The sequence below is a fragment of the Macrobrachium nipponense genome, chromosome 28 (genome assembly GCF_015104395.2).
Source record: "Macrobrachium nipponense isolate FS-2020 chromosome 28, ASM1510439v2, whole genome shotgun sequence".
Lineage (NCBI taxonomy): Eukaryota > Metazoa > Arthropoda > Malacostraca > Decapoda > Palaemonidae > Macrobrachium > Macrobrachium nipponense.
In genome coordinates, this window is record NC_087217.1 from 17,589,654 (window position 1) to 17,611,527 (window position 21,874).

At 35.3% G+C, this 21,874-nt stretch overlaps 1 protein-coding gene and 1 pseudogene across 4 annotated transcripts; both read right to left on the minus strand.

Annotated features, from left to right (window-relative positions):
• Window positions 1-9,558: 9,558 nt before the first annotated feature.
• Window positions 9,559-13,688, minus strand: LOC135201530 (actin, muscle-like). Of its 4 annotated transcripts, none has more exons than XM_064230523.1 (2): window positions 13,575-13,688; window positions 9,559-10,854 (listed from the first exon to the last, which is right to left on the minus strand). In XM_064230523.1, the coding sequence occupies exon 2, from the start codon at window positions 10,836-10,838 to the stop codon at window positions 9,708-9,710; it is 1,131 nt and encodes a 376-aa protein (XP_064086593.1). In that variant the 5' UTR covers window positions 10,839-10,854; window positions 13,575-13,688; the 3' UTR covers window positions 9,559-9,707. The 4 variants fall into 4 exon arrangements, with proteins under 4 accessions (XP_064086593.1, XP_064086595.1, XP_064086592.1 ...); XM_064230525.1 differs by having other exon boundaries at window positions 13,579-13,603; XM_064230522.1 differs by having other exon boundaries at window positions 13,558-13,600.
• Window positions 13,689-15,184: 1,496 nt separating this feature from the next.
• Window positions 15,185-16,053, minus strand: LOC135201532 (actin, muscle-like; annotated as a pseudogene).
• Window positions 16,054-21,874: the final 5,821 nt, after the last annotated feature.

Genomic DNA, 21,874 nt, shown 5'->3' on the forward strand with positions numbered 1-21,874 from the left:
TTTTTCCTTTTCTTCTTCACTCCGCCTCCTTCCCACCCATCAGGTGTGGGTGAGCGGGTGATGTCACCCGCGCGCTAAATAATATTCAAGGCCGTCCGCGGCTATTTGGAGGACGTGACTTCATTTGGGGATATTGCAAGCAACTTGCTGAGTGGGGTGGAGGGGGGGGAGATGCGAATATGACCATATTTCGTCCCCTTGCAATGGCAAATATCGTGCTTTTAAAAAAAAAAGGAGGACAAACCTCTTTCCGAATACGTCAGATTTCTAATGACTCCCTAATTTTTAATGTATATACCTGTACATTACGGGGTGTTCCAGAAGCAGCAGCCCGTGCTGGCATATAGCCAGCTTAATTTAGAACGAATATATACATAAGGCGTTTCTCTCATACTTACTAATATGGATAGATTCCATCATCTGTTACATAAGTAGTATAGAATCGCCCTGTTGTATCGAACGTTACGTAACAACTATAACTATTTAAGTATAAGTAATAAAGATTCATTACTTTTGTCATTTCCTCTGTGGATATGGCAGGATTACAGAAGATATAACTATGTTTTATTGGGCTCTTAAGTTATATTTTCGTTATATTTGCGTTTTCCAGTTTCATTGTTCTTTACGAAATCTACAGCATATGTATATATATATATATATATATATATAGTATATATATATATATATATATATATATATATATATATATACTATATATACATATTTAATCTTTTCAAACACTACTTCTGCTGAATTGACTTCATGCATAAGCTAATTTAGTATCTAGGTTACTCTGTCAAAACAAACACAGTCAATTTGTTTTCTTTACACATACGCTAGGGCTTCCATGAAAATGTTTCTCTTGGTTTCGAAACGTTATGTGGTGTTTGATTATTTAAGCTCTACATTCATGACTCTTTTGATCATATGAATGTTTTTCATACTTTGACCTAATTCTCTTTTGACATCTGCTTAAATCAGAGGTCCATGTTCTTCATTAGAATAGGGAAAAGTGTTTCATATATTCATTTTTCTAGATAATAATAATAATAATAATAATAATAATAATAATAATAATAATAATAATAATAATAATAATAATAATAATAATAATAATAATAATAACCAAAATCATAACATTTATAAATTATTGCAACAAGAATGATTAAGATGCATATAACGTAATGCAAAGTGAAATTAGTCTGCAGTAATTATTATTGTTATTAAGGGTAACCTGAGTGAAGGTTAACAATAATAATAATAATAATAATGATAATAATAATAATAATAATAATAACCAAAAGGATAATATTTATAAATTATTGCAACAAGAATGATGAAGATGCATATAATGTAATGCAAAGTGAAAATAGTCTGTAGTAATTATTATTGTTATTTACTACCTGAGTGAAGATTAATGATAATGATAATAAGCAGAAATAGCCACACCAACAATAACGATAATCGAAAATAACTACAACAACACTAAAGGGTTTGGAAAACAGCTGTCAAAACACAAGTGAAAAAGTGAAATAATTCAAGCGTCCCCCCCAGCCCCCCACCCCCACAAAAAAAGACAAGGACACAATAATTATTCCTGCTATTAAGGGATCAGGGCACCTGAGTGGCAGAGCTCCTCAAAAGGCAACGCCGAAGAAGTTCTTTGGTTAGGTACGGACCTCAGGGGGCGGGTGGGTGGGATGGGGTTGGAGGGGTGGGAAGGAAGAGGCGCCCAAAAATAACCGCCTGCGGAATATGGGAGCAGCGGCTTTTGGCGCGAAAGAGAACAATATTAGCCCAAGATGGCTTCGCTACTTTTAACCCCTTAACGATGAAGATCCGATACGCTCAGTTTATCTTCTTGTCTGAGTCGTCTCCTTATGATTTCTTGCCGGTGCTTGATGTCTCTTTGCTTGCATTCATGACGAAGGACTTTTAAATAATCAAGTCAGGTGTCATGCACCATTTGCTTCGCTTTCTTCTGGGTCTTGAATATTTGCAGCGAGAGTCATGCCCCATTTGCTTTGCTTTTTTCTGGGCCATATTGTTTATCTATGCTTGCATATTTCTTGGTCTGTCTTCAGCTGCTTTCGTTTTTTTTTTTTTTTTTCTTTTTTTTTTTTTTTTTTTTCAAATATGGTCATTTTTTACTATGTAGCTTTGCTTTGCCAAGTTAGTGTCTATTTAGGTTAGTTTTATGTGACTGCTTCTTTCGCCAATTTAATGCCCTCTTAGGTTGGATGTATAAGATTAAAGATACGTGTCTGAACATTAATTTTTATAGACATTTTGCCTAAAATTCCCATAATAATAATAATAATATCAATAATAATAATGCTAAGAAATTTATGAAAAAACTGTTATGTAAGAAAAATCCACAATGATATAGTAAGGATGAATACAATTTATTGTATAATTGTGGAGTTTTATTAAATAACTAATAATAATAAAAAAATAATAATAATAAAATAATAATAATAATAATAATAATAATAATAATAATAATAATAATAATAATAATAATAATAATAATAATGCTAAGAAATTCATGAAAAAACTGTCATGTAAAAAAATCCACAATTATATAGTAAGCATGAATACAATTTATTGCATAATTGTGGAGTTTTATAATAATAGTAATAATAATGTTAATAATAATAACAATAACAATAATAATAATAATGTTTAAAAATTCCCAATCTCCTGAAAAAAAATCCATAATCATATAGTAAGTATGAATACAATTTATTTTATCATTATGGAATTTTATTAACATAATAATAATAATAATAATAATAATAATAATAATAATATAATAATAATAATAATAATAATAATAAATAATATTAATAATAATAATCTAATAATAAAATAATAATAATAATAATGTTTAAAAAGTCACAATCTCGTAAAAAAACTGCTATATAATAAAAAACCATAATCATATAGTAAATTGTATTCATACTTACTCTAAAGTATGAATACAATTTACTATATGATTAAGGAGTTTTATTGCATAATAATAATAATAATAATAATAATAATAATAATAATAATAATAATAATAATAATAATAATAATAATAATAATAATAATAATAATAATAAGAAATTCATGAAAAAACTGTCATGTAAAAAAAAATCCACAATTATATATAGTTACATGAATACAATTTATTGTATAATTGTGGAGTTTTATTGAATAATAATAATAATAATAATAATAATAATAATAATAATAATAATAATAATAATAATAATAACAATAATAATAATTTGTTCTAAAGGGTCCACAATAATACAAAGTGCAAAAAGTCCGTGTATAATTTTGAAGACTTTACAGAAAGCTTTCTTCTATCCCTTCCCTGGGTTCATCTTCAGTCCAAATCTGAACTGAAGATGAACCCAGGGAGGGAAGGGTTCGAAAGCTTTCTGTAAAGTCTTCAAAATTATACACGGACTTTTTACACTTTGTATTATTGTGGATCCTTTAGAACATCATCTATACTCTCGTGATAGAGAGTTTTTCCCTAATAATAATAATAATAATAATAATAATAATAATAATAATAATAATAATAATAATAATAATAATAATAAGAAACATCAGCTACCTTGCAGTAATAAGTGGTACGAGCACCAACCTGAGGGAGTGATAGAAAACGATCAGGCAAAGATCCTCTGGGACTATGGTATCAGAACGGATAGGGTGATACGTGCAAATAGACCAGACGTGACATTGATTGACAAAGTCGAGAAGAAAGTATCACTCATTGATGTCGCAATACCATGGGACACCAGAGTTGAAGAGAAAGAGAGGGAAAAAATGGATAAGTATCAAGATCTGAAAATAGAAATAAGAAGGATATGGGATATGCCAGTGGAAATCGTACCCATAATCATAGGAGCACTAGGCACGATCCCAAGATCCCTGAAAAGGAATCTAGAAAAACTAGAGGCTGAAGTAGCTCCAGGACTCATGCAGAAGAGTGTGATCCTAGAAACGGCACACATAGTAAGAAAAGTGATGACTCCCTAAGGAGGCAGGATGCAATACCCGGAACCCCACACTATAAATACCACCCAGTCGAATTGGAGGACTGTGATAGAGCAAAATAATAATAATAATAATAATAATAATAATAATAATGTTTAAAAATTCACAATCTCTTGAAAAAACTGTTATGTAATAAAAATCCACAATTATAGTTTACTATATAATTGCAGAGTTTTATACAGAAGAAGAAGAAGAAGAAGAAAAAGAGGAGGGTGAAGAGGAGGAAGAGGAGGAGGAGGAGGAGGAAGGGGAGGAAGAGGAGGTAAAAGGAGGAAAGAAGATTTCAGACACACCGGTATGATTTATATTTGCGAGGGCTTTATAAAAGAGTGTGAGGGGGTCCCCCCCCCCCCTGTTTGAGTAGGTCAGGCTATAGTCGCACATCAGGAAAGGGCTGCGAACAGCGACGTTTGATTCCTGAAGTAAAGATATACCTTCTACATGTACCAAAAAGAAAAAAAAAATTTGTTCTTAGTATTATTAACTGGATACATTTTTGCCAATTTTTAGATTTTGTTTCACGTAGATGACTTTCTCGTTTATTCTATTTTAGGATAAATACCTGAATTGGTTATCAAATTTGACAAATGCGAATGTATTTATTCTTTTGAAGTGGTTTGCTGTCTCCACTTATTCTCTTATTGTATTCTAGAGTAATTAAAGTAAATTAGTCTCTATAAATTCTTGTGCATAATTGTAGCTGTTTATCACACAGTTTATCACACCGGATTATTTGCAATAAGATGGTATTCATACATCCTTGAAGTTTAGAATATATACATTACATCTTGTAAAAATACATTCTTTATACGGGGTGTCCATAAAGTCCCAGTACCATTACAAGTATTTATTGTTCAGAATGGTACTGGGACTTTATGGACACCCTGTATCACTGGCAAGAAGAGGGGGAAACAGTGTTTAACCTTTACAGTGTCTGGAATATCCGAACTTTTTAGATAATCGCTAAAATTGAAGATAAATTGCACAATGTTTTTGACATGCAAAACTTCTGTTATGAAAAATTCATCTCATGATTATCTTCGTATTGTAAATCCTTTAAATTGTTATAAATAATATCTTCGAGTTTCTTCGATAGATCTTTCTGTTTTAGATATATATATATATAATAAATATATATATAATATATAATATATAAAGATATATATATATTATATAATATATGGACACCCCGTATAAAGAATGTATTTTTACAAGATGTAATGTATATATATACATTACATCTTGTAAAAATACATTCTTTATACGGGGTGTCCATAAAGTCCAGTACCATTACAGTATTTATTGTTCAGAATGGTACTGGGACTTTATGGACACCCTGTATCACTGACAAGAAGAGGGGGAAACAGTGTTTAACCTTTACAGTGTCTGGAATATCCGAACTTTTTAGATATCGCTAAAATTGAAGATAAATTGCACAATGTTTTTGACATGCAAAACTTCTGTTATGAAAAATTCTCTCATGATTATCTTCGTATATATATATATATATATATATATATATATATATATATATATATATATATATATATTATATATATATATATATAATAAACAGAAGATCTATCGAAGAAACTCGAAGAAATTATTTATAACAATTTAAAGGATTTACAATACGAAGATAATCATGAGATGAATTTTTCATAACAGAAGTTTTGCATGTCAAAAACATTGTGCAATTTATCTTCAATTTTAGCGATTATCTAAAAAGTTCGGATATTCCAGACACTGTAAAGGTTAAACACTGTTTCCCCCTCTTCTTGTCAGTGATACAGGGTGTCCATAAAGTCCCAGTACCATTCTGAACAATAAATACTTGTAATGGTACTGGGACTTTATGGACACCCCGTATAAAGAATGTATTTTTACAAGATGTAATGTATATATATACATTACATCTTGTAAAAATACATTCTTTATACGGGGTGTCCATTATATATATATACTATATATATATATATATATATATATATATCTATATATATATATATAGATATATATATAAACAGAAAGATCTATCGAAGAAACTCGAAGAAATTATTTATAACAATTTAAAGGATTTACAATACGAAGATAATCATGAGATGAATTTTTCATAACAGAAGTTTTGCATGTCAAAAACATAGTGCAATTTATCTTCAATTTTAGCGATTATCTAAAAAGTCGGATATTCCAGACACTGTAAAGGTTAAACACTGTTTCCCCTCTTCTTGTCATGATACAGGGTGTCCATAAAGTCCCAGTACCATTCTGAAACAATAAATACTTGTAATGGTACTGGGACTTTATGGACACCCCGTATAAAGAATGTATTTTTACAAGATGTAATGTATATATTCTAAACTTCAAGGATGTATGAATACCATCTTATTGCAAAATATATATTTGTGTGAGTGTATATATATATATATATATATATATATATATATATATGTGTGTGTGTGTGTGTGTATGTGTGTATGTATTCACTCCAACACACACGTACATAGAAAGATTTATAGATTGGTAGACAGATATGGAATTCTGCCAAGGTGTAAGATATAGCTGGCATTATTTCTTTCTTCCGCATCCACCTACACTTTATTTTTTATTAGAGTATACTGTGCTAAGAGTTGTAGCATTATATGTCTTGAAATATTTTCTGTTTATTTTTTCAGAGGATATACAACCCAATCAGCTTATAGGATGGCAGAGGATCTACTAATGAAACCTATCGTTATCATTTATAGACTTTGAATATACTTTCACTCTTTACCCTTGTTGCCGGAGTTGGTGCTCAATTATCTCTTCCCGAAATAGCCATAAATATTTATAAAATACAAAGTAATAATTATTAAAGAAAACTATGAAAATTTCGTCAAACCATAAATAAGACATTTTCATATTCACTTTCTCGAGTCCTTTGTAGTTACTCTGTTGGTTACTCTGACCTTATTTATTGTTTGTGGCCGTTTAAATTCCACAAATTTACAAAGAAAATTATTATCATTTTGCCAGAGTGAGACTGGAATATATTTTAGTTTTAATAAAATGTATTCTAATTCGACAGATATAATACCTGCGCAAGAGGGGCACAATAATCTTATTCCTTGTTGTATGCTGACTCAGTCGTCTTCCTAACCCAAAATAAAAAGAAAAATCAACAAAGAAAGAAATTTTACAGAACGGAATTTTTCCTTCATGAGGCTTCATAAGCCAGACTCCTCAAATCCAAGTTCTAATTTTGGAGCGAAAGAAGGTTTTGATAATTGTATTTCCAATTCTGGAATCCAAGGTTCAGTGGAAAACGCACCTGAAGACAGTAAAGTGTCAAGAATTTAAGACGTCAACGCGTGTGGCATTTTTATGTAAAAGAAGCTGGAGAACATGGCGAGTATACCACACACTTACAAAACTATTGTGGTTTGCAAAAGGAAAACTCTTCCTGTCCTTCATTTCTTCGTTTAAAGATGAGTTTACACGAAAGCTACAAAAGGTCCGACATTGGCGCTTACATCATAGATGCTTCCTCGCATCGTAGTACCTGGAAATGTGTCCACCTGGAGTTGGAGGCTTGTGAAGCAAGTGCTGACAAAAGTGGATGTTCCAGGAACATGGTAAGGAAGAAAATGGATGCTTTCCAAACACAAACCTCAAGAAAAGAAGAAAAACTGGAAGCTTTAATGATTTATTACAAAGTTTCCTATGGGACAGCTACTAAACAGGATGCAGAAGGCCTCCAGAGGACTACCACCAGTGGAGAAACACCGAAGACACCGTAGGACAGAGCATCACTAAGAGTCTTCAGCCGCTCCAACCTGTTAACCAGCCTCGTGATGAGGGGCAACACCCCATTCCAAGGAGATCCAGCCACCACATCCACAGGAGATCCAAGGAATCGAGGACGAACGTGGTTTACAAGCTGAAGTGTTCAGAAGAGGGATGCAAGCCTCTCGATATAACCTACGTTGGGCACACGATAAACCCTGAGGACACAACGTTATCGAAATACTGGAGCAAGGTCTAAAGAAATTCCTCAGACCTAGCACTGGAGCCTTCCACTAGCATTTTGTGGATGCGCATGACAAGAAACTACCTCTACTGACCTGGCAAATAATTTCTGTATCTTTTGGTCGCTGAAGCGGTGAAAATCGCACTGCAACAAAACAAACTACACAGAATGTCCAGGTGTCTTCAGACAATGTTCTTCTCTCTTGTAGAAGGAAGTTCCACTGCAGACTGTCAGGACCTACTGGATCTGAGGAGTCTCGCTTATGAAGCCTCATGAAGGAAAAATTCCGTTCTGTAAAATTTCTTTCTTTGTTGATTTTTCTTTTTATTTGGGTTTTTGTTTGAAAGTTTGATAATTGACTGTGATCAACTATATATTGGAGCGTAGTTTCATTCCGGTTCTGTCGTAGCCCAGATGGTTTCCTTGAGTTAATGGATGACAGACCTGTCGAGAGACGAAGACCCAAATGAAATGGAACAACATTGCACGGTTTTAGTTTTCTTTAAAAGAAAATTACTGCTATGGCTATTTGTCTGTCCGTCCGCACTCTGTCTGTCCACCCTCAGATCTTAAAACTCACCGAGACTAGAGGGCTGCAAATTGATATGTTGATCATCCACTGTCCAATCATCAGACATACCAAATTGCAGCCCTCTGGTCTCAGTAGTTTTTATTCACTTCTGGCACCGCGATAAGTGTGAACAACACAGGCCACCAACGAGCCGTCGCTGTAAGTTTCCTGGGCCGCGACTGAGTTTCATACAGCATTATACGCTGTACAGAAAACTCGAATGTGCCGAAGAAACTTCGGCAAGTTTTTTTACTTGCCTGCCATTTCCTTCACTTTTAACCTTGAGAGTAACAGGGAACTCGGTTGATTGGAGTAGTGTTGCCTTAAAATCGGGGACGTGCAGCAGTAGTTAGTAAATAAGAATAATAGCGAGGGAGGCTTGAGAGGTCTCAATAAGAGCCAAGGCTCACTTTTAGATATTTTATGTGACATTCGTATTTTAGTCATAAGTCTTACTTTTCTCAACCTATTTTTTTTTTCTTTTTTAGGGAATCTACATTATTTATAATTAACCCTTGTACCTTTCATAACCTGTGCCTATTTCGCATGCAAAAGCGAAACTGATTCCCTACAGTTTCATATAAGGTCTGTTCTTACATTTTGTGATTTAATCGAGGCCAAAATCGTTCTTGACATTTGGGTTGAGTATTATCTTTGAAGGTATTTGCATGCGGACTTCATATATTACATTTATAAATGATAAATGGTTGTGAGAAGTTCCTGATAACTACTTTATATCAGATCCCCTACTGGCTTAGTACATATTGAGCTAATTAGAACAGTGTATTTTCAATTTATTCAGAATAAAATCTATAACTAAATAATTACTAAGAGTCACCTTGACGCATTTAGTCTATAAATTGCATTTTATAGCGCGAAAATCATTAAGTACTTGAAAATATATTCCGGGAATGAAACGAAATTAAATAAATATACTCTTTATTGTTCAGGTTGTTATACTCTTCCAATATGGATGTTTATAGTTTATGTTTCGTGTATATTCCCCGATGAAGATGATATGGAGACATTTATCTTCCTACGCCATTGCAACAATATGGAAATATTCATAAATTAGAAGCATTTACGGTGGACGATGCCGGGTCCAGACTCGTCGTATTCCTCCTTGGTAATCCACATGGACTGGAAGGTGGACAGTGAAGCCAAGATGGAACCGCCGATCCAGACGGAGTACTTCCTCTCAGGGGGAGCGATGATCTTGATCTTGATGGTGGAAGGAGCCAAGGCAGTGATTTCCTTCTGCATCCTGTCAGCAATACCAGGGTACATGGTGGTACCACCAGAGAGCACATTGTTGGCGAACAGATCCTTCCTGATATCAATGTCGCACCTCATGATGGAGTTGTAGACGGTCTCGTGGATGCCAACGGATTCCATACCCAGGAAGGAAGGCTGGAAGAGAGACTCGGGACAACGGAAACGTTCGTTACCGATGGTGATGACCTGACCGTCAGGAAGTTCGTAGGACTTCTCAAGAGAAGTTGAAGCAGCAGACACGTTCATTTCACTCTCGAAGTCGAGGGCGACGTAGCAAAGTTTCTCCTTGATGTCGCGAACGATTTCTCGTTCAGCGGTGGTGGTGAAGGAGTAGCCTCTCTCAGTCATGATTTTCATGAGGTAAGCCGTCAAGTCACGGCCAGCCAAGTCCAGACGGAGGATAGCGTGGGGAAGAGCATAACCTTCGTAGATGGGGACAGTGTGGGTCACACCATCGCCAGAATCGAGCACAATACCAGTTGTGCGACCAGAGGCGTAGAGGGACAGGACAGCCTGGATAGCTACGTACATAGCAGGGGTACCGAAGGTCTCAATCATGATCTGGGTCATCTTTTCGCGGTTGGCCTTGGGGTTGAGGGGAGCCTCAGTGAGGAGGACTGGGGATTCCTCAGGGGCAACGCGGAGTTCGTTGTAGAAGGAGTGATGCCAGATCTTCTCCATGTCGTCCCAGTTGGTGATGATGCCGTGCTCGATGGGGTACTTGAGAGTCAGGATACCTCGCTTGCTCTGGGCCTCGTCTCCTACATAGGCGTCCTTCTGACCCATACCGACCATCACACCCTGGTGACGAGGGCGACCGACGATTGAGGGGAAAACAGCCCTAGGGGCATCGTCTCCGGCAAAGCCGGCCTTGACCATGCCGGATCCATTGTCGCAAACCAGGGCTGTTGCATCGTCGTCGCACATGATGGCTGGTGGAGTACTGGAAAAGAAAAAAAATGGTCTTTGCTCTGTCAGTTTTTTAGGAACTCTTGCAACCTTAACGATTCTATTGAACTTGGAACTTTTATTTTATTTAGTGAACTCACAAACGCATCATTCATTTCTGAACGTTATATGTCAGACAAAATTGTTAGGACTAGAAATAATCAGACTGAGAAAGTCTTGTCTCCTTTCTTTAGAAGTGACAGGTAATCAAATGTATAATCTGAAACAATTTTAAGTAAACAATTGCAAAGGCTGTCTCTTTTAAAATTGATAATCTTAAGCGAAATTACCTAATGTTAGTTAACTAAGCAAACACGAATTGCATAAAACTACCTCTAATAATTAAAGGAAAGAAGTGAATGGTGTCAAAATGAATAAAAAAAGAAGATAAAACAATAAACAGAGTATAAATAAACTGCCATTCTGGCAGCTGCAGCCTAACACAGTTTTGCCTTCCCCTTATTAATCACAGCTGGTTATGCACACATGTTGGACCATAACAAAAACATTAGTGATGCGGTGAGAAAAAGTATGAGTGAAAATAGAGGGTTTAATTATTGTCGCCTCTAATTCTCCTCTAATACCAGGAAATAAGGTTTTTATTACAATAATATTGGACCAAAATGTTGAAAAACTTATCAAATACTTTTAGATTAATTTGTAAGTAATTCACACTGTTCTTAGTATAATTAAAGGAAGGAGATTCATGGAACTAACTTAGTGGAGAGTTCCAAAACAGCTCAAACCGAACAATCAACTTTTGTGAATCTAAAATGACTAAGACTTTTGACAGTTTTTAAATATTATAATTATAAAACTACTAGATTTTCAAGAAACTTGAAGGACATTTTGGACAGAGGTTTTGGAGTAATATAATACATCGTCACTGTTTCAAAGATTCGTTTCGAGCAGATGTTGACAAAACTTGGGAATAATGTTTATGATAAGGAAAAATGCAGCAGTTAGTCCCTTCAGCGGTCGGATGACCTCTGAGTCAGAGATTTGTTTTTATATTTGTGAAAATTTCAAGTCTATCAAGTGACTCCGGTGGAGGTAAATTTTTCTGTCAAGTGCATTGTATAGTTTCGTTTGATATTCTTCCAACCTTAGCTGTAGTGTTATTGTTACTTAGACTTACAATAAAAAAAAGATGCTCTTTTATTGTAAAAATTGGCTTACGTTATGGTTTCCGGGCTACTCTTTACATGCTATACAGCTTTCTGTAATTGCATGTAAAAGGCCACCGCCCCTTGAAGGAAAAAAAAATGATTGCTTCTATCAGTGTGTATGTTGGTTGAGAACCTCTGCTTGATGTCATGCAACCACAGAGAGAGAGAGAGAGAGAGAGAGAGAGATTATAGGCTACTCTTTACGTGCTGGACAGCTTTCTGAAATTGCATATAAAAAGGGCCCCTTGAGAGTGAAAAAATTCCTGTCTTTATCAGTATGTGTGTTTTGGGTTGAAAACCTCTGCTTGATATGGCACGAGAGAGAGAGAGAGAGAGAGAGAGAGAGAGAGAGAGAGAGAGAGAAATTATAGGTTACTCTTTATATGCTGGACAGCTTTCTGAAATTTCATATAAAAAGGCCTCCTTGAGAATGAAAAAATTGCTGTCTTTTTGTGTTCTGGATTGAAAACCTCTGCTTGATATGGCACGAGACCTTACCTTACCTTACAGACCTTACATCTTGTTCGGGTTGCCCCAGGTCCCTCAGTGTGAGGCACCTCTAGTGTCTACCAGAGATTGTTCTAGTACATCTTCCGGTATATTTTGCATCTTCCAATCTTGGATGGTCTGGGATGCAGTTTAGATATTTGTCGAGCTTATTCTTAAACACATCTACACTACACTCCTGATATATTCCTCAGATGAGCTGGCAACGCATTGAATAGACGCTGCATTATCGATGCTGTGCGTAGTGGATTAATGTCCTGTGTGCTTTCCTTATTTTTCCTGGTATAGTTTTGGGCACTATTAATACTACTCTGCTTGCTCTTTCTGATATTTTTTAGTTCCATGATATTTTTCTTGCATTCCTTCTATCTGTTTCCATGCCTGAATTATCATGTAGCGTTCTCTTCTCCTTTCTAGACTATATAATTTTAAGAATTGTAGTCTTTCCCAGTAGTCTAGGTCCTTAACTTCTTCTATTCTAGCTGTAAATGACCTTTGTACACTCTCTATTTGTGCAATATCCTTTTGATAGTGTGGGTACCATATCATATTGCAATATTCAAGTGGACTACGAACATATGTTTTATACAGCATAATCATGTGTTCAGCTTTTCTTGTTTTGAAGTGCCGTAACAACATTCCCATTTTTGCTTTACATTTTGCCAACAGAGTTGCTATTTGATCATTGCATAACATGTTCCTATTCATCCATCACACACCAAGGTCTTTAACTGCTTCCTTATTTGTGATGGTCCTCATTATTAGGTCCCTTATATGCATATAGCTTTCTTTCTCTGTCTCCATAATTTATTGATTCAAATTTATCAGAGTTAAATACCACCTATTTACCTCTGCCCAATCATATACTTTGTTAAGGTCTCTTTGTAGAGAGAGAGAGAGAGAGAGAGAGAGAGAGAGAGAGAGAGAGAGAGAGAGAGAGAGACACTGAACCTGTTACAAGCACTAAAGTTAGCCTTCTACTTCACTGGCGCAACGACTCTGAAGAAGCACAAATCACAAACCACCTCGTCCCCACTACCTACAAGTCCTGACTCTGAAGTACACTGAGCCCTCAAGTGCTAACAGCCTTTCTTATATAGGAAACAGCGTCATGCAGTCATGAGTATAGTTAGCTCATTGGATAAACATTTCTTCTCAAACTGTGCCGTGGAAGGCGTGTCTCTCTCTCTCTCTCTCCCTCTCTCTCTCTCTCTCTCGTTATAAATATATCACGATGGCTTTTGGCTCTCTTATAACGCTGCCATAACCTTTTACATAATGATCGTTGGTGAACTTCAACACCTTATTTGTCCCTGAGAGCATTCTGACGAAGCTGATGATTTTTCTTTGCATGGTCGAAGTAATTCCTCCCCCGTCAGGTCCAAACGGCGCCAAGACGCGAGGCGGTGGCGGCGGTGGGCCCCCGGAGGGCGGATGGACCCACACCAACCACCTGTCGGGGAAATCCAGACGCTCACCAAAAGGAGGAAACTCGAGAGGCGGAAATTAGAATTAGAACGCCGTCGCTATATTTTAGAGCGGGCCGTTTTAAAGATATCTGCCCCTCCAGGTGGGAAATCGAGGTGGGGACCCCACCCACAGCTCCCCTTGAGACTTGAGGGATACTACCCGTCGCTGCCCACAGAGAAAAAGGTAAAGCGTCCTGTTTGGAGAAAGAGATGGCTGTCGAAGAGTAGTGCCAAATGGCTGTTTTTATAAGATACCCTTTGGCGTGATGGTAAAAAAAAAAAATATGTCGAGAATGGTAGGTCTGAGTTACCACTGCCGGGATATGATATGAGTAGGGCAAGAGGTAAGCAGATGCCATCTCAGAAGTTTATGGGTTGAATGTTTACGGAAATGGGCTGGGTGCAAAAGATACCGCCCTCGAGATTCATTGCGACGTTTGATATCCAAAGAGATAGGTCAAGTGATATTGGGGCAAATGTCTAATTGGTTTTTAATAGTTGATTAATTCGCGTATCCGTTTACTTATTCGTTAAATATATATTCTTATGACTCGTGGATTCTAACATTCTTTTATTTGTGATTTGCAACAGCGATGATAAGGAAGATGAAATAATTATGAAGAAATTGCAAGACCTTATTTCTTCCAGCAAATCTTTTAAGCACTGTCGTTCTGCTTTTATCATTATTTTCACAGGAAATATATACTTCTATATTAAATTTGCTTTAATATGAAGTTAAAGACATTTCCAATCAATGCAGGGACTTTTAAAAAAATTATTACGTTTCCGGAATTCTGTTTCCTGTTAGTTAAGAGCCATTGGTTAGCAAGAGATGAAAGTTTAGTTTAAAGGAAATATAAAATATTGTTATTGCATTACATTAATTTTAGTATAGCAAAATTGCCTTTTTTATTATAAAGGGTTCAGAAAGATAACTTTATAACTGAGATTTAATGGGAAATTTCACTTCATTGTTCAAAGGGCTAAGGCAACACTAATGACTCAAATCATATCTCATGATAGAACTGTGTTAAAAGAATTGACGCTTGATGTACATATGTTAATGGCTAGCACATTTAAAAGGTTTGATATAAATTAATCATATGCATTAGAAATTACTGTGTAATTCAGCAGATGTACCAATTCCTTGGAAATACTCACGATAAACAACCCTAGAGCCTGACTCGTCGTACTCTTCCTTGGTTATCCACATGGACTAGAAGGTGGACAGTGAAGCCAAGATGGAGCCGCCGATCCAGACGGAGTACTTCCTCTCAGGGGGAGCGACGATCTTGATCTTGATGGTGGAAGGAGCCAAGGCAGTGATTTCCTTCTGCATCCGGTCAGCAATACCAGGGTACATGGAGGTACCACCAGAGAGCACATTGTTGGCGAACAGATCCTTCTTGATATCAATGTCGCTTTTCATGATGGAGTTGTAGACGGTCTCGTGGATGCCAAAGGATTCCATACCCAGGAAGGAAGGCTGGAAGAGAGACTCGGGGCAGCGGAAACGTTCGTTACCATCAGGAAGTCTCTAGGACTTCTCAGCTGACGAAGAAGCTGCAGCATCATTTATTTTACTTTTAGAATTGAGGACAACGTAACAGAGCCTTTCTTTTATGTTTCGGGCAATTTTTGTGAAGGACTAAACGCTCTCAGCCATGATTTTTGTTGAATATGATGTCAGGTCCTGTCCGACCAAATCCAGAGGTTGGATAGCGTTGGGGAGAGCATCACATTCGCAGATGGGGACAGTGTGGGTCATACCATCACTAGTTTTGATAAACAATACAGGTGATTCGGCCAGAAGCATGTAGAGATAGTAAAGTTGAATTTCAACGTACAAAAAGGAGCTACTAAATGTTTCAAACATAATCTGGGTCATCTTTTCACATTCAGCCTTAGTGTTAAGGAGATCCTCAGTGAGCAGGATTGGTAATTCCTCAAGGGCAGGTGATGATACCTTGCTTGAGCCAGGATAACTTGCTTGCTCTGGGGTTCGCCACCAATATAGTAGTCCTATCGCCCCATACCGTCCATCGCGCCCTCGTGACCATAGCGAAAACAAACAAAAGGGCATCGTCTCCGGCAAGGTCAGCCTTGACCATGCCGGAACTTTTGTCTGCTGCTAGAGTACTTACGTCATCGTCCCACATGGTGGATTAGAGCACACAGAAATAAGGAACGAAGTCTACATGATATTTTCAGTAAATAACTTGGAAATTATCCCAGATTTTCTCGTCAGCTTCGTAAACACCCAGCTACTTTTCAGGAACCGTAAATTGGAAAAGGAACATAGCTATAATGCCTTCCGCAAATATAAGATACTTATTTATTAAAATCAATGGTGAATGGTTATTATTTTAAGAAGGAAAATTTCAAATTTTTCTTCCGATTGTTTTTCGAATATTGAATCCCAGAGTGCTCATTAATGACTAATGATTATGTATGAGTAACAAGTAAGTTCTTAATTCAAAGATTACCTTAATATATAACTGGCTTCCTACTAAATAACACTATGCAAAGACTGCTTGCAATAGACGCAAATTGATGATTAGCGTACAATAATAAGGCTCCATTTGAGAGGATACTACTCAGGGAGTGTTTTAATGTTAGCAAACTTTTAAAGAATGATTTTTTCGTCACAATTACATATCCTAAACACAATATCTTTGGTAAAACGAATAAAAAAACACAGATAGATTATATTTCCAAACTATGGCAAACTCCATTTCTTCTTTCAATCATTTTCAGACCAACAGAAAATTCACTCTAAACAATCATCCATTAGGATTTTGCCTCGTGCCAAACCGAACTGCGATTTCACTCTGCATGAGTTTGTTTACACAGCGGATGAAATTCACCGTCTGTTGACTCCATTTGTTTTTGCAACGCCGGAAAACACACCTTCCTGCAACCGGAGGAATTTGTTTAGGATTTTTCTTTTTTGTAGAGTAGAGATGGGGGCGGGGAGGGGGGAGGGGGTGAGTGGCACGGGTTGGAGTGACATGGGTTCTTGATACTTTTAGATTTCTAAGGATGTCTGATATAAGTTCCATTATTTTACGTTATTATCGATTCATAATTTTTCCTTTACTTTCATTACAAAGTGATTTTTCATTCTCCTGCAACCATAGGAATTTATTTGGTATTTATTTATTAATTCATTTTGCGATCTGGGAAACAAAGTTTCTTGGTGCTATTAGATTTCTAAGGATATCTTATTGTGGTTCATTTTACGTTATTATTAACTCATAATTTTTTCTTAACTTTCAAGACTAAGTGATTTTTTTTACTCCATTTTTATTGCGATATGAATAATCAGTGAAATCACAGCTACTTGTAGTTATATTTCATGTATGTCTGAGAGGTGTTCAAGAAGTAATTGGAGTACAGGAATTTAATTGATCATCTTTCCTTAACATTCATTATTAAGTAATTTTTCTTTTTTCTATAAGCAGCCTTTTAAAAAATTATTATTTCGTTACATTATATATTACTAAGCAATTTTTCTTTTACTACAAAATATATTGCGACAAAAAAAAAAAAAAATTTAAGTAATAAATGCCATTTGTAATAATTTTTCAAATATGTCTGAGAAGTAACGGAAAAAATAACTCGAGATCAGGACGTTAATTGTTATCGGAATTTACCGATAAAAATACCTGGGATGAAATGCAACCCAACACGAGAACATTAACGTCGAATTTTATGGCTTTATTCTTGCTTGACTACCTATTCCTTCATTAGTAAATTCCACGTCTTTTCTCCCTAACTAGATCTTCCCACTCGAGGGAAAATGGTCTGCATCTTCTAACCAAAATACTATTTTTCGATGCTGGACCTCTGTGGCTTTGGAGTAATCCTTTGCAAAGATTTATTCGGACATGGCGTCCAAGGTAAGCTACAGTAGATTCACATCAACCGTGCATCTGATGTCTAGGGCAGTCCCTTTCGACGCTCTAATTGGCTGTTGATAACCCAATCACAGGGCTGGAAACTCTCAGTCTCTCTCGAGAGTTCACAGGGCAGGATATATGTGGTACCTCTCCTGAGGGATACGTCTTTCAAAAGTATCCCTCAGGAGAGGTGGAACATACATCCTGACTATGTGAACTCTCGAGAGAGACTGAGAGTTTCCAGCCCTGCGGTTCGCCGTTGACTTGTCAACAGCCAATCAGGAGCGTCGTAAGGGACTGACCTAGACACCAGATACGCGGTTGATGTGAGTCTACTATAGTAAAAGGTACGTCTTTTTAGGTCATATTCCCTCTGAAATAGCCTACATGCTACAGAAATGCCTAGGCTACGGTGGCCCCGGCACCTCTTTCTGCATTCGCTCCATTTTGAAATGTATCAGCTGATTATTTCGATAAGTCGTTAACTTCATATTCAGGGAAATTTCCATATTCATGGAAACTTTCAAATTTGTCATTCTTTAAACATTTTTCCTCGTATCTCCTACCGCTTTTTCAGTAACTAATGAAATCGTTTATTAAAATTTTCAAATTTGCCATTCTTTAAAAATTTTCCTCGTGTCTTCTACCGCTTTTTCAGTAACTAATGAAATTATTTATTTCAATTTTCAAATTTGTCATACTCTAAACATTTTCCTCGTGTCTTCTACCGCCTTTTCAGTAGTTAATGATATTGTAGTTAGATTTTTTTTAAGGCAGACGTTTCTATCAAATAATTCCGAGTCACTATTCATAAAACCTTCAGGTGTGATCTCGAGCTTCACTGAAATCGCAGCGTCTGCCCATTAGCAGGGCAAAATAGACTTAACAAATAGAAGTAGGTATTTATCCGACAGTGTTACTTTTGCAGAGCAATTTTGAATATATTAACGGGCTTGAATACATTTTTTAGCAAATAGTTTGCAATTAAAGTTATATTCTTGGTTTCAGTTGGAGTGTACTTGGTACAAGTAGAGAAAATATTACAATTGATACAGTATAAGCGCGTTTATTACCATTTAATGTCATTTAAAATAACTATCACCTAGTCCTAGTGAATGAAATTTGTGTGCTTGCTGTTAGTGCCATATGCTGCTTACAGTAATCCCATTCCTTAAGCTTATCATTTCAAAAGTCTCACAGTGTCCACGCATTCTAAAACAAACACAACAGAGTTGTTCTTTCACTATAACAGCATCGTTAAATAATCACAAGCTACCAGACGCCAGCTACTTAGACAATGACAAAAATCTAACTTTACGTCAGTATCGGTCTAGAGCAGTTTTTCTTAAAGTGTGGTCCACGGACCCCAAGGGGTCCGTGGAATGCTCCAAGGGGTCCTCAGGATAATGTGAGGAGGAAGCGTTGCTGTTAAGTTCACTAAAATGTGTGTGCAAAATTGCAAAATTAATAATATTGTGCAAGTTATTTTAAGTAAAATGTAAACATATATGTTGAAGATAAGCCATTAACAAAAAATTCAGTAGCAATTTTAGTACTATATATTATACCCTGAAAACACTTTTAAACCCAAAATGGAAATTATCATAACAAGGGGTCCGCTACATGAGTCATTTTAATGAAAGGGGTCCGCTGCACAAGAAAGTTTAAGAAACACTTTTATACTATGACACTTCTGTATTATGGAATGGAATGGAATAGAAAATTTAGGCCCAAGGCCAAACGCTGGGCCCTTTGAGGTCATTCAGCTCTGAAAAGGAGATTGAGAGTAAAGAAGGGTTTAAAGGCGTAACAAGAGAAAAAGCTCTCAGTTGCACCATGAAACAATCGTTAGGGGAGAGTGGAAAGTAAGTTGGAAAGAAAGCGAACGGATCTAAGATTCTATATATATATATAATATATATATATATATATATATATATATATATATATATATATATATATATATATATATATATATATATATTTATATATATATATGTATATATATATACGTATATGTATATATATACATATATGTATATATACATATATAGTATATATATACATATATATGTATATATATATATATATATATATATATATATATATATATTATGTATATATATATATATATATATATATATATATATATATATATAATAAAAGGAGCCCATAAAAACACCAAAATGTAGTGAGAAAAGTACTATATTTCAGAGACTGCTGTCTCTCTCTTCATTCATATACCTGAAGAGAGAGACAGCAGTCTCTGAAATATAGTACTTTTCTCTCTACATTTTCGTGTTTTTATGGGCTCCTTTTATTAGATGGAATTCTGTTGTTACAGAACATTTTTACCAGTCATATATATATATATATATATATATATATATATATATATATATATATATATATATATATATATATATATATATATATATTATAAGGTAAAGAGTTGAAGGTAAATCAATTACCAATCCCTGCAATAACTTACATTTTAAATCTAACCTGCCATTGGCAGTTATTATCGTACCTCTTGCATGGCAACTTTACGTATATCTTAAAAAGGCAAACCTGATGGCTCCTCATATATTAGCAATGCTAATTTAATGTTATCTACTTAACTTTGCCGGATCGTTTGTTTTGCTTATCTGTCAGTCACCGTGGCTTCAAGGATTTTACTTTTATGCGAGGTCGAAATTGCAGATGCATATTTGGCGGCTGAATGCCCAGGCCAAATTAGCATGACTATGAGGAAATGTAGTCAAATATCATTTCATGCCTTATATGAAAAGAAAAATTTGTTCTAGTTTTTTGTAATAAGATTAGTTTATTCAAAATTAACTCAAATGCTGCAAATAACTCAGATGAGTTGGAATTGCCACTTAGTGTCGTATTTTACATTAAATTCTATATATCTTAACTGATTCTCAGACAAATATTATATATATATATATATATATATATATATATATATATAAGTATGTGTGTATGTGTGTATATGTATGTGATGTGGTTCACTGGTTAACCTCTTCTTGGCAACGAAAAAACCTAGGAGGTTGTTCAAGGCTTACCTATTATATATATATATATAATATTAATATAATATAATTATTTATAATAAATTATATAATATAATAATTATATATATATTAAATAATTATAATATATATATAATATATATATTATTATATTATAGTATAGTTATAGTATTATATGCATACATTTAATATGCAAGTCAGCATTCACTGGCCTTGTTCATCCATCAGTCAGAAATACCAATTTCTATACATTTTCAAAAAGCAATGAATAATCAGTATCATCCCAAAAGGCCTCTGATAATCCCTTGCAATTACTTCAGCGTTATTTTAACCACAAAAGCAAAAATTCTTTCCCCTTCTGAGACACTCGGCACTTCTGTATTTGCAAGTTGAGGTACTATCGTTCCAACACGTTTCTTTTGTCTTCCTTTTCAAAATTCCATAGTGGCATTCTTTTTCTTCTTCTTCTTATTCTCCTCGTTCTTCTTCTTCTAATTCTCCTCCTTCTTCTTCTTCTTCATTTTTTTTAAAGAGACGTGCTCCTCTTTTTTCTCCACATGGCCAAACCACCTCAAAGGATCATGGTACATTTATCCTTACAGCTCATTTATCAATATACTTTCGCTTTACCCCTTTTGTTTCAGAATTACAACCTCTCTCTTTACATTTAATAATACTTCTCAGATAAATAGTTCAAATGTTTTATACCTTTATATGTACTTGTACATTAAGAAATTCAGATTCGGCATAACTGCATAACTAAAAATGCATCAAAGTCAGACTGAAATATCTCTCGAGTTTATCTTTTTCCTTTCTCAGAGTGAGTAATGTGTAAGAAATATATTCATGACTTGCCAAAATACATTTCCTTGTGCCCTTCCCCCGCTCCCCTTCTCTCTCTCTCTTTCTCTTAACATGCATAACATTACT

What these genes read in the sequence shown, in the direction of transcription:
- LOC135201530 (XM_064230523.1), bottom strand. Translation starts at nt 10,838, where the DNA reads ATGTGCGACGACGATGCAACAGCCCTGGTTTGCGACAATGGATCCGGC.